The 13,730-nt window shown below is 32.2% G+C and overlaps 1 protein-coding gene across 1 annotated transcript in view; it reads left to right on the top strand.

The window, feature by feature from the left end:
* Positions 1-13,730, top strand: part of TRDN (triadin) — a 304,890-nt gene that overhangs the window by 203,692 nt on the left and 87,468 nt on the right. Inside the window, exons 15-20 of the mRNA XM_045843665.1 lie at positions 116-145; positions 872-889; positions 4,362-4,394; positions 4,513-4,539; positions 6,712-6,738; positions 13,445-13,492. Coding sequence (XP_045699621.1) covers positions 116-145; positions 872-889; positions 4,362-4,394; positions 4,513-4,539; positions 6,712-6,738; positions 13,445-13,492 — 183 coding nt within the window. The remainder of the gene's footprint in view (positions 1-115; positions 146-871; positions 890-4,361; positions 4,395-4,512; positions 4,540-6,711; positions 6,739-13,444; positions 13,493-13,730) is intronic.

Raw genomic sequence — 13,730 nt, 5'->3', positions numbered from 1 at the left:
ATGTAATCGATCCATTTTATTAAAAGTGTTTTCAGAGTGAAGGGACATTTTGTTGTGAGGTAATCAGTTGTTGATTGACTCTATCTGATTTATCAATAATTATTTGTGTTTTCAGATTCCAAGAAAATGAAAGCACCTGCAGAAGGTATTGGAAATATTTACTTACTGATTCTTTCTTATAAATTACTCCTTAAAGGATTGACAGATATAAAAGCTATACATATGGGATATAGGATAGAGAGAAAATATTGAGATTGAGAGAAAGAGGAACAAGTGAGAAACAATTAAGTCTTTTCTGACAATACTGCTATGAGAAATACTGGGTAGCAATAAAAAATAATGTATATGTTTATATTTCACAATAATTGTACAAAGAAGTATTTGCTTGACAAAGAAGTTAAACAATGCTTACTACCAAGCATTTATTTTACAAGAAAGCATAAATTCAACTAATCTTGGATACACCAGCATAAATTAGAAAACTAAATTGTTTCTTTAACTCTTAAAGAGAATCATAACTCGTATGACAAGTATACCTATTTCTTCTGTGTTTATTCATAGGTGCTTATGTGTTCACATGTGTTTTTGTGTTCACATGTATTTATGAAGGTTGCAAAGCATAAATTATTTAAAGTGGTTAGATAGTATAATCCTAAATTATTTCATTCTCAAATAGTATTCTACAATCAAATTAAGGAACCACCTATGATGGGAAATCAGCAATACCTCAAAGGATACTCACCATGTAATTTAAAGGGAGAGGAGCAGGGAGTGGTTGTAAAAATTGCAGTCAAATCAGTGTGTTGGGGAGTACACTTTATCTTTAAAGATTTTAAGAGCAATGGCTTTCTGTTTATATTTCTTTCAGCAGAGCAAACCAAGGGAAAAAGTAAGGAAATGCATGCAAATATGTATTTTTTTTCTTTCTTACTACTATTGGCCTGGCACATGTAGACTAGCTGATTTGAATCTCTGTCTTCTATATTTTATGCATGTAAACTATTTGCTGTTTTTTGTCAGGAATAAAAAATGCACAGCCTGGGGGTTGGAGTGGGTTGGAGTGAACCGAAAGGCATGACAATCATTCTTAGAATCCTTTTTCAAACTCATGCAGTCACCTAATAATATTATCCACAGCCTTGTGAACTAACATACATCTGCATTCCATTAACCGAACCTGTGCTACATTGGTGTAAATTTAGTCCCTATAATCTGGTTAGTTGTGTCCATAGAAAAGACTGAATAGAAATTGTTTTTCAGGCTAGTGTTACAACTTCTTTTCTATTTTTTAATTCTTGCAATCCAAAATGTTTTGGTATGTTCCCATGGTATGTAACATTTTGTCCATAATATGATTTTTCCTCCTCCAAGTGCTACTAGGAGCTCTGTGGAACTCCATTGCTTGGGATCCCTATCTTAAGTGATATCCATTGTTGCTTTAATACACAGGATTAAAGCTTTTTGTTAAAAATTCAGTAAAGCCTTGAGGTCATGTCCCTTGCAAATATATACTCTCCTCTAAGGAAAATAGGATATATCAAACAAGTATACACTTAAAAAACCCACCTCAACCATATTCAGTTAGCCTTAGAAATCATCACATTTCTTAGGTATGTAGAGCTTCTAAAGATTCCAGTAATATTAAAAACATATTTTAAAATATGCACCAAATAAAAAAAAATATTTATGCATAATTTGCTCCTGCAAAAGGTTAGGACACTGAGAGAGTCTATGTCATAAAAATGCTCTAAAATATCCTGTGGAGAGAATCATGAAATTACACTATAACTCAGCCAGGGGGAGCAACATTTCTATTAAGAAGGATTTGTTCCTTCAGTCCTAGACTTAATGTGTGTGCAAAGCTGCTGATGAATTCTGGCATGAACTCTGGCACATGAATACAGAAACCACTCTATAAACCATTGCATCAACAGAAAAATGAATGACAACTAGAGATTTGAAAAAATGGTATTGAATTATATATATAATTTTATATTTGTATAGCATACATATTTAAATATATAATATATAGTTATTATATATGCATATATATAATCTCCTTAAGGCCCTCACTTTATTGTAATCTATATGTATTGAACTATATATATAAAATTTTATGTACACATGTATAAAATATATAAAGATATATTTAAATATATGTTATATATATAATCTCCTTAAGGTCTTCACTTTATTGCAGTCTATATGTTTTTAAAAGTTCCTGTAGACATGCTGTGACAACTTAGCAATATGGGGTGTAATGATGTAGTTACTATAGACAAACTTTCTTAGATGTTTATTTATATCTCAGCTGCTTTCTTCCTTGGAAAGTTCTGTGGATTTTGACTTGGGCAGTAATAAAGAGAAGAAAAAGATTTGTCCTCTAAACAACTATTAATTCTTTTTAAATTAATATGTTTGTTCTGGTTTACCATCAAATCATTTTTATTATTGTTACTGTATCTTTGAATTTGTTTGATTTAGCTTTTTGTCTTTAAGATTATTTCATTCAATTATACATCTTCAACCTTATATTCTTATTTGGATCCTACTCTTGAAATTAACACAACTTAAGAAGTTGTACTTTTTTTTCAGTTTAAAAATAAAACATGTCATTGATAGGATTTAGAGGACAAAGAGAAGAGTACACAAGATTTTCCTGTATATATTTTTGTAAATTCTTGCAATTTGTAAGTTTAAAAAAAACAAAAATTTTAAAAAACTCAAAAAGTCATTCATGGGCATGATTTTGAAAGTACTGTAGCATTAATTGTTAAATTAATTTATGTTTATCAAGGGTAATTCAATAATTATTTCTTGAATTATTCCATTCGATAAATGTTCTCAATAATCTTTTCCTGACTATTGTTCCAGATTAGTACAGCACTTTCCTTATTTGATTTGACTGAAAGGCCTTTATTTTAACTTTGACATCTCACATTTAGATGGTGTTTGATTTTGATCAAACCCAAATCTGCTTGAAGTATATTTTTTATTGTCATCACTTTGCAGAGTTCTTATAAATGTTTTCTAATTGGTGTTCTACATCAGCCATAAATTAAGCTACACATTTAATTACTTCATATTTTCCAGACAACTTTTGGTAATGTTATTTTGTCAAATTTTGCTAAGTTGCCTAAACTTCTTCCCCTGCCTTGTAACCCTTGGCCAAGCCATATGTTTTCTTTTCCCACCTGCGTGCTCTCGTGGCGGGGGGGTGCATACATTCGTCCTCACACCTTCAAAACTAGAAACTAATGGACAAAAATGTACACTTGAGAGACTGCGTGCTTGATCTGATGATACTTTATGTTTATAAAATATGGTTCTTAGAATTCTTTCAGCATAAACATCTTCTCGTCTCCAAAATGTACTCATTAAACAGAACTTGAAGAAATCTCCCCATTCTTCTTTTGTAAAAAAATTAATCATACTGCATCTGTGTGAAGCATTTCTTGAAAACTCTCTTTTAAATTAAATTTACAGGTTTATCAAAATAAATAAAAATAGAAACGTACATAACAGCACTTTATATGAAATTAGTACTTATGCTTCATATAGAATTAGTTATTATAATGTAGATGCCAGTTTGTTCTTGAGGCCAGAATAATGTGTTGTCTTGTATGATATTGACAAAAGTGGGTTCTTACAAAGGAACAATACCTGAAAAGGACCCGATAAGGAATATTTATCCTATAAGCAAGGGAATGTGTTTTGCTTCCTTCTGAAAACTCCTAGTCTATTTTACTCTCTTAAATCTTCTTCAGCAAAGCCTTTGTCTTAGCAAAACAATTATCGCTTCAATATAAGAAAGATTACCCTGGAAGAAGTCTATATGAAATCTGTCCATCTACATCTGAAAATCATTTTAGAACAGCTACAATAAGTATCCTTTGTGCTTACTTTTATCCCAAATTTATTTTATGGTGATATAATAGCAAATTTACATTTTCTACCATTCATAAACTATTTTATTTTTCTGGTTAATTATCCATGAAAAATTTTAAATCCTCTAATATTCAGAATATTTTCATGCTGTTCTGTGAGGGAACTCTGTGGAAAAAAATACAAGGAAGGGCAGAAAACTGTACCTGGACAACAATTAAAATTAAAAAAAGAAAATACAAGGAAAGACTTGTTCTAAATATACAATATTAGTCTTTCTACAGCATTTACTATTACTTGCTGCAGTCTTGCATTAGCACACATATTTCTTTGTGTTAAAACAAGTTGTGACACAACTTGTGTAATAATAATAATAATAATAATAGTGTAATAATAATAATAAGTGTAATAATAATAAGAAGAAGTGTAATAATAATAATAATAATAATAATAATAATAATAATAATATGTTTCAGAACAGGAAAAGAAAGAAAAAGATGTGGCACCAGGTAACTGCTTTTAAATGTCTCTATTTTCTTAATTTCAAGTTTTTTATTTGCAATTGAATAGTGAATTGGGATTGAACAGCATAAGATGATGACCTGTTTTCTTTTCTTGTTGATACAGCAAAGTCACCTAAGAAGGAATATTCAGGTGAGTCAGACCAGTGTTGCTGGTTCTTTCTTCCTGATGCCCAATGTTTACTAATGCTGCAGCCTCAGGCAGGCGGAAGGGCCATGACAGGAAAGGGTAGGACGTTCTTTTCTCTCATAGTATTTTGTCCACGTTCTTCACGTTCTTCACATAGAGTTAACACTAAGGAAGATTTGGAAAATGAAAGTCAAATAGTATACTACACTCTTGTTACTCTGTGCATTCTGTAAACCAGCAGCATCAGAATCACCTGAAAGCTTGTAAATAAAACAGAATCTCTGGCCCCACTCCAGACCTACTGAGTCAGAATCTGCAACCTCCTGAGAGCCACACTCCTTCCTGGGAATTCATCTATACAGTGATTGAAAGGCACTGTTTTACAGCTTAGTGTAAAAAAAAATACAAACAAAAATAGAAATGAAACAGAACCAAAACACTTTCTGTGAATGCATCTGATATTATTTGCTTTTAAAATGTGAAATATTCAATTCCAGCAAATATTCTTTCCCTATTTCAAATGTTACTTAATCACATTTCTTAAGTACTCTGGGGAATTGTAATGAGAATAGATTTTTCCCTCAATATATTTATAGGCTAATGGTGAAAACATTGAATTAGAATCAGACAAGCAGAAAAGCAAACATAAAAACAAAAACTAAAAATTCAGTTAGTATAGATATGATATAGTTTCTAAGAGGTTTCTAGCATTTAATTTGCCTTATAATTTGTTTCAAATGAAAATAAATGCAAATTTCTGAAAATTTTTATTGATCTCATTTTATTTTATTATTTTATTTAATATTGTTTATTTACAGTTGTTGTGCCTTTTCCCCCATTGCTTACCCCTACCTCATCCCCTTAACCTGTTGATTTTGCCTGGCAAACTTCTACTCAGGAAATCTCACTGATTTTTCTAGTGTGTATATAGAGGTGGTCAGTACTTAATATAATCTCTATTAGTCGTTCCTGCTATTTTATTGTACTTAAGTGAAAATAGCATTTACTCAATATTATGTAAATAATCATGCAAATATAGCTCAACTATACTCTTACCCCTGTCACAGACAAGGACTACCATAGGTTTGAAGTCATATTTCCTCTTATTATTATTCTAAGTTTGTAAAACTTCCTCAGACAACCCAAATCTATTTGGGTATCTCTCCAACTAATTGTCATAGTATCATTTTCTTTCTTTCATAAAAACACTGATATTCTATAGTAATCACATTATCTTTTCTTCTTTCACTTTAAATAACCAGAATTTGGGGGATAAGAATTAATTTTTACATCTTTGTCTCCAGAGTTCTTACTATAAAGTCAGGTGCATAGTGGGCACTTGGTAATGAAGGACTAAATGGAAAGAGAAATACCAAATAGGATAAACATATTTTTTAAAAAATTTAAATATGAATGACTTTCAACTAATTTACAATATGAAACAATCACACATTTCACAACTTCAGGTTAATATTGATATTAGTTATCATTTCAGAAGGAATATTTTTGTTTATCTCACAGTGTCTGTTCAGGGGTAACATCCCCACATGTGAGCCATGACACATACTCTCACTTACACACACATGTAGAAAACTAAAATTAAGTATGCAGCATAGAAACACAGAAAGCAACAGCATGACTATGGGTAGAGTCAGTTTCAAGAGTTGTAATAGCTAAACATTATTGTCTAGTATTGAACCTGACAAAACACAATCCTTTAAGTTCCTTAAAATCATTATCTGTCCATTCTAGGGTTTGATGATGATGTAGCAGCTTAGCAATAACTAGCTTTGTTTTAAAAATTGAAACCATTGGATAATTTACCAATTCATTTCATTCTTTCCATACCATTTTATAGGCTTTAAGGAAAAATAATTGACGCATATAAAACCATTGATTCTTAGGTATTTTAGAATGGAAAACAAAATGAATGAGTTGTGAATGAGCATTCTGTGTTGGAATATCAAAAAATATTTATGGCTTGTGGTATATGTTTAAAGTATATCAAAGGAAATGGCACAGTGTTGAATTTTTCTCTTCCTTGGACCTATTTTTTAATAGTTTCCAAGGTTATAATACAGTCTTTAAGAAATGGAAATAACCCTAAAACTGTTAGAGAGAGAGACAAGTGCCTGTCTAATTAATTTAGACTTTATTATTTCTTGTCCTTAACAGCACCAAGTGAAAAACAAGTAAAAGCAAGTATGTTAAATAAAATTTCTAAAACACAAAAAGCGTATTTCAGCAGCTTACTGATATAAGTTTCTTGTTGTAGGTGTTGCTAATGCTAATTTTTAAAGCTGGCTTACCAAGTATTTCTTGCTATGATTATTTAATTTCTTGAAATAATGTGCATAATTATTTAACCTTGTATTTTCTGTGAATTCATCCTTATTAAAATTTATCTGTGAATTTTTCATTTGTAAATGTTAATTTGGCCAGATCACAATCCCTTTTAGAGCTGTTTGTGTTTTTGGTTTTTGTCTCCCATTCTGTGTAGTGTTAAGTGACTCTTCAGTCTCTTTAAACTCATTAGATTTAATTTTCCTGATGATTAATCACTTGATCAAACAAGTAGGCAACCTAGTTTGTTTACCAGTCAAGTCATTGTGTCTTGAATACAATGAAGCTCCCTCTAATTTTATTAACTATTACTGTTGTGATGTCATAGTTTTCATGTTAAGGCATGTATTATCAGATTATGAATATTGACTGACAACTGTGATACACTGTGGCATTTTTTTCCATCGTAGTTTTGACAATATACTTAGGGAGAAATGTTGATTATTTTGTCAGTATTTCTTGTTTCTATAAAGTACCTAATAGATTGTCTTAATATAAATTATTTTGGCATAATTGCATGTTTAATTTTAGAAAAAATATTCAGTACTTTTAGCTTCTCTAAACTGTATAAAAGATTTATAGTTAAACCTCAGTTGTATATATAATGAATATGTTTATATTTTTGTTTTTAGTTAGAGCTCCTTAAATATTGAAAATGGTACTAATACAAATGGTACATAAAACAAATAGTACACAAAACAAATTCATTTTTATTTATTGCTCTTTTTTGAGACAGAGTATATGATTAGAGAATGTATCTGAGAAAATTGTAAATACAATATGAGTATCTTGTTGAAAAAATATCTTTTAAAATTATAGATGGAAATGTTCACATAGACATAGCAGACTTTGAAAGAGAGGTTTAATGTTAACCAATTATTCTGCTTATATTGTATGAAAAATTTTACTTAATATTGATATGATTAGAACTCTATATTACAAAACTTTTAAGATGCTAATACTCAAGTAGAAATGCATAATCAAGACAATATATAAAATAAAACTGATAATTTCATAGCACTAATAGAGAACTTTAGATTGAAGATTATTCTAAATGAATATTTTCTTCATAAAAAATATAGCATGTAGATAAATATTCATTTGCAATTTTTAAAAAAAGTTGTAAATTCTGCTATCTATGAAACACACTATCAAATCAAATTTAGAAGAGATCAGCATGTTTTCCAGGAAACTAGGTTGCCAAATCACCTTAGACCCAACATGAAAGTTTCAGCAGAACTCATATTCAACTCCTTATATGGCGGAGAAAAGTAGATGGCATGGGCATTATTCCTCAATACAAAAATTAATTAGGTAACTCATAAATTGCTTAAATTCTCAATTAACAATGTAACCAGCCATTTCCCCTGCTGAAAATGTTAGGGTGTTTTTGGTCTTAAAACCATACAACAATTTTTTTAACATAGCTGCTATATACAATGGGCTGTTTGTAAAGTTAATGCCTAAGGTGAAAATTGCATATTATTACTAATACTTAAAATTCCTTAAATCACCCGTATAATAAGGTGTACAGAGTTTTGCATATATAGCTTTAACATTCAGGATATTAATTTATATGATCTTAAATTATGAGAGCAAATGAAATAAAGAGATTTATAGTTTAATGAACATAAATTGTGTATGTGGTGAGATTTCACAATATTGAATGTAAAATGATAGTTCAGTTAACTGGATTAGAGCAAGTCAATGGAAAATTTACTTTTTGTCATTAGCACTCACTTAAATGGAATAACTAGCCTGTGGGAGTTTGTGTGTAACATTGTTTACTATGGAGCCAGAGGAAACCCAAATCACTGTAGGAAAAATACTGGAAGACACAGACAAGTTTGGAAGGTATATCAACTCAAGGTCAGGGTCTTCACGGTACCATGAAAAACAGAAGGGAAGTATTTTAAATTCAATGATGAAACACTAAGGAGGGATACATAATGCTTCCACATATAAAGTTACATATTGGGTATTATGTGGTTGGAGGAAGAGCGCCTTGGATCAAGCAAGGATGCCAGACCTCCATTTACAGTTCTGCAAGTCAACAAAAAGTCCCTTAGCATTGCACATACAAAATTGCCTCCACACACCCAGTTCTCCTCCTTGCAGTCTCTGGCACTTACTTCTGCCCACATGGGATAGTGACATAGGATTTGACAACATCATTAATTATTTCCAGGTCTGCAGAGAATCAAACAAGTAGATTTTTAGAGTCCAGCGCGTTGCAGATCTTCAACACTTCTCTTGGTGAATCTTTAAGAGGGTGCGTAGTAGACAATGTTTAATGAATATATTGGACCACACCCATTTCTTCAAATACTACTTCAAGACCAGCTGGGTACTATACTTATCAGGGGGTCAACTTCCTAAGGTATAGAAGTGTTGTACACCTGTGAATAATGCATTGTATGCCAACTCTAATTAAAGAATAAATTTATAAAAGAAGAAGAAGAAAAAAATAACTGGGAAATACTGACACACACCACTTCATTCCATATCAAGGACCATGGGGCTCTGGTCCTGTATTCCATGTGCATGTTCAACCAGTCAGTGGTCAGTCTGAATTCTGAACAAAAACGTAGCCAAGGTAGAGGTCAGGACCAAAGTACAATAATTTTTAATCGTGGGTCTAAATGCGCATGAAATGGCAACAGCCAGGCTTCTTCCATCCTTTGAGTGTAGCACTAGGCTAGACTTTGTGGTATGCTCAGCTACCAAGCCTGACTATGTTATCACCTTAACTACATTTCTATACCTACATGTATGAATCAAATGTCTGTCACTTAATCTACATGTCAGGATCATCCAGAAGGAGTCAGCATATGGCATTTTAAAATAAAGTCTCTTTAAATATATTCAGTTATATAATAGTAGAATAATATTTGGGGACAATTTATATTTGTTAGAAAAGTAAAATAAGTTTTTGGACCCGAATACTCTGTCATGAAAATTACTGGAGGAAAACATCTACGGGCCTGAACCAGGAGACCTGATACCAAATAGGGTGTTCATGACCACGTACCTCAGTTCCTTAGGACAGTCTTGCTTTACTAATATTATTCTCCAATAATTATTAATAGCACCTCCTTTTACTTGGTTGGTTTGGATAATAAATTATATGATTACTATCCAAATCACAGATGATGCTGACAAAATAAACTTAAAATGGTACAGATAAAGTGTCAGGGTGATGGTCTGGGGAGGTTTCAGGACCAGGAGAGGTAGAATGTGGGAGACCTGGAGCAGACTTAGGTGGCAGGGCAAGATGTGCTTCTGGTTTAATCCTACATACAAACCCAAAGCTGACATCCTGGGTGACAGCTCCAGACTGGGAAATACCATGGTTCAGAGTTCAAGAATGCTCATTAATGTAGTTCAAAAAGATCCAAGCTAGATCAATGAGTACTAGCAAAAGTAGAATCTGAATTCAGTTTAAATGTGAGAGAGCACAGGGAGAGGATTCTAGATGAGATGTCAGAAACACATTTTAGTGGCAGGAAAATGTAATGATGAGTACATTAAAATAGCTCTGTAAAGTATGACTACTGAGAATAGTACTATGTGTTCCAAGTCTTAGTAATAAAACTATCTCCTGACACTGATTTAAAGAGTAGAATGGTATTAATGCATACTGAAACAAGTTTTCCAATTTGACAGAATAAAGGAGATCTAAAACAGGTCCCACTTGAACAAAAACAATGATATAAGAATGAGCAACCATTTCAGACAGCTGGAGAATGGATATATTATTTTTAAATGTTGCTGATGTAGATGGTATTCATTACCCAAAAAAAGTGTATCTGTACTTCATACAATTCCAAAATATCAATTCTATATCGTCTAGACATAAATAGTAAAAAAAGCAATTCATTAATTCAAAAGAAAGTATAAGAAGACACACACACATATATATATATGTACACACACATACACATATATATATTTGAAGTGTTGGAAGACTTAATTTATATATGCAAAATCAAGCCTTAAATTACAAAGATGATACATTTTGTCACATTAAAATAAAGAACTTTAATCCATAAACACTATAAACAGAGATGAAATTCAAGCTACAAACTTGGAGCACATATTTGTAGCATATTTAGGTAATAAAAAATTAATAGCAAACATAATTTAAAAATAAAAAAACAAGATAAAAAACTTGATAGGACAATGGGCCAGAAAATGGGTAGAAGTTATAAACAAAGATAATAAAAACACAAATAGCCTACAAAGATTTCAGAAGATGTTCAGCTGCTTAGTAATAAAGGAATTTTATTTAAAACTACAATGCAATACTATTTTACACATAATACATTGACAAAATATGGGTAAAAACTGATCATTCTGGTTGTGGTGATGATAGGAAGCAATAGACACTCTAACATACATTGTTGGTGTGAATGTGAAGCTTTTACGGAAAAAAATGTGGCATTTATCTAAAGAAATAAGACATGACCACATGCTATCACCTAGCCATTTGACTTCTAAGAAAATGATTTTGCACTGCAGAAAGAATGTATAAGAATGGTCATGCCAATATTATTTATATTTATGACCAATTGGACATGACCAAGTATCTGTTGGAAAAAGAATGAATATATCATTTGTAGAATGTGTATACATTGAGCTAGTATATAGAAGTTAAATAAATCAACTACAGCTACTCACATCAACGTGACCTCTGTAGGAAGTCAGTGTAATTGAGCACACCATGATTTGAGTAAGGCAGCACCAAACCTGAAAACTGTGTAAGGGTTCTCCACTGGCGGTGCTAGCACTGAGGTTTTTATCGAGAAATGAGAAAGTGGAGCAAACAAAGGAGTGAATTGGCTATAACATAAATTGCCTTATTTAGGAACATTTCATTATTTGGCTGTTGTGATAGTTGCTATTGAGCTTCATTTTCTCAGATTTGAGAAAAATCTAGTTGACCCTGGCTTTGGTTTGTTTACATAGACTCCCAAAGGCCATAGCGCTACTCCAGTCCAATGGCCTCCTTATTTAACTATTTTACCACTGCGTCTCGACACGACGTTTTGAAAAAAGCCAATCACAAAAATTACACAACAATATACTTCAATTTACATACATTTATTTCACCTAAAATGTAATTTAATCTCTGTAAAATGGTCTTACCTTTGTTCAAAGACAAACATATGTAATAAAAAAACTATAGAAAAATAAGAAAATAATACAAATTTAAAACCATGGTGATTGAGATGAAAGGAGAGGCATGCAGTGATAGCTGGACAAGTAAGAGGTTTCAAAGAGTGATAATATTGTAGTTCTTAAGCCTACAAAGGGTTTCAAGGATGGACCTTTTTAAATTATTTTTCATTAGAATGTGCATCCACATATATGCCTTAACACCTTTTATTTGCATATATTCCACAATTAAACAACTTTCAAAAAGTAGAGGATGAGGAGATAAAAGTGGTGACGTTGAGCGTAGCAGCTCCTCTGGAGGCTGTGATGGACGGCAAAGATGAGGGAGCTGGCATGTGGGGCTGGGACATAGAAGTGAAGGTTATGGTTATCTGACGTTGTGAAGTACAACACATGTTCCTGAGCTGATGTGAAAGCACCTGTGATGTGGAAAACTGATGAAGTGGCAGGTAGATGGAACATTTGGAAGGACAAAGGCCCTGACTAGGCAAAAGGAGCCGGGATGAGGGCAGAAATGGAAGGCTTTCTATGAAATAGGAGCAGGGCCAGATATTCTTTTGGGACTGAAAAAAAGACAAATGGTACCAGTATGTGCTGGAGAGGCGGGGAAAGGATGAAGTAGTCTAATCTGCTTCTGTCTTTTTCAATGAATTTCCCAACAGCAACTTGTCTCTATGTTGCAGGATGTTGGAAGTTTGAGGAGGGAAGAGAATGTGATAAAATTTTACCAACTCATTCTTATTTTTCTTATTTTCGTACAGATGAGAAAAACCTTCAGCTTTATTAAGCCTTGATCTGAGGTTCAAAGTTTTGTAGCAGGACCAGTATTTCAGATTATGTATGAAATGCAGCTCTCCTGCCTTCCACACTAGACATTCAGAGAAGCTCCAAGAAGGCATTTGGGTCTTCTTAATTCTATTTTTTCTCTTACAAAGCAATATTTGAATAGAATTTTGTATTATATTATAGCTAGCCTCTTATAATGTAAAACTAATTGATTGAAATAAAATACTGCTTGATATCCCCATAAAGACTAAGCAAAGAAGGCCCTGCAGGTCCTCTTTCCCCTAATTAGTATCATTTTAAACTTGACTAATCAGTTAGTGTATTTTGTGGAATTAGCTACCTTCTTTTATGGTCATTACTTATGTAAGCTAAAATTTTAATACTTTGTTGCTGTATCTTGAAAGAAAGTTTCCGTATTACTATGTGGAAGAAAGTTCATTTGTTTGTAAAAAATACAAGCATGCTATAGTTTGGTTTTCTCGGCTGCTGGCTTTGCTCTTTCCTGCTGGACAGTTTAGTCTTGTCTGACTTACAATACTATAAAATACCTACCTGGCATCTATGGTATTTATTTCTCATTCTTTAATATCTGAATTTGCAGAAAGTGATAGAACCAAAGAAGAAGTTGGTGCTGCCTCAACTAGAAAAGGTAAATGCGACTTAAAGAAAAGGGTGTAATGACTCAAACTTATTTCTGCAAAGATTTCTAACAATCTCTCCTTTAGTGCTCACAGAAGAGCTCTATTTATTGATTTTTCTATTCATTGATATGAAAACAAACTCACTGTGCACAAAATTTATAGTGCCTATATTAGCAAGGCTTCGTCTTCAGTGTTCTAACACCAATAGTTTTATTCCTTTAGGGCCATAAACTAAAACTAGCAATT

This window comes from Phyllostomus hastatus, unplaced genomic scaffold, assembly GCF_019186645.2.
Source record: "Phyllostomus hastatus isolate PE091 unplaced genomic scaffold, TTU_PhHast_1.1 phas_contig_40, whole genome shotgun sequence".
Taxonomy (NCBI): Eukaryota; Metazoa; Chordata; class Mammalia; order Chiroptera; family Phyllostomidae; genus Phyllostomus; species Phyllostomus hastatus.
Note: the sequence above shows the minus strand (reverse complement) of the source record. Positions and strands in the feature narration are given on the sequence as shown.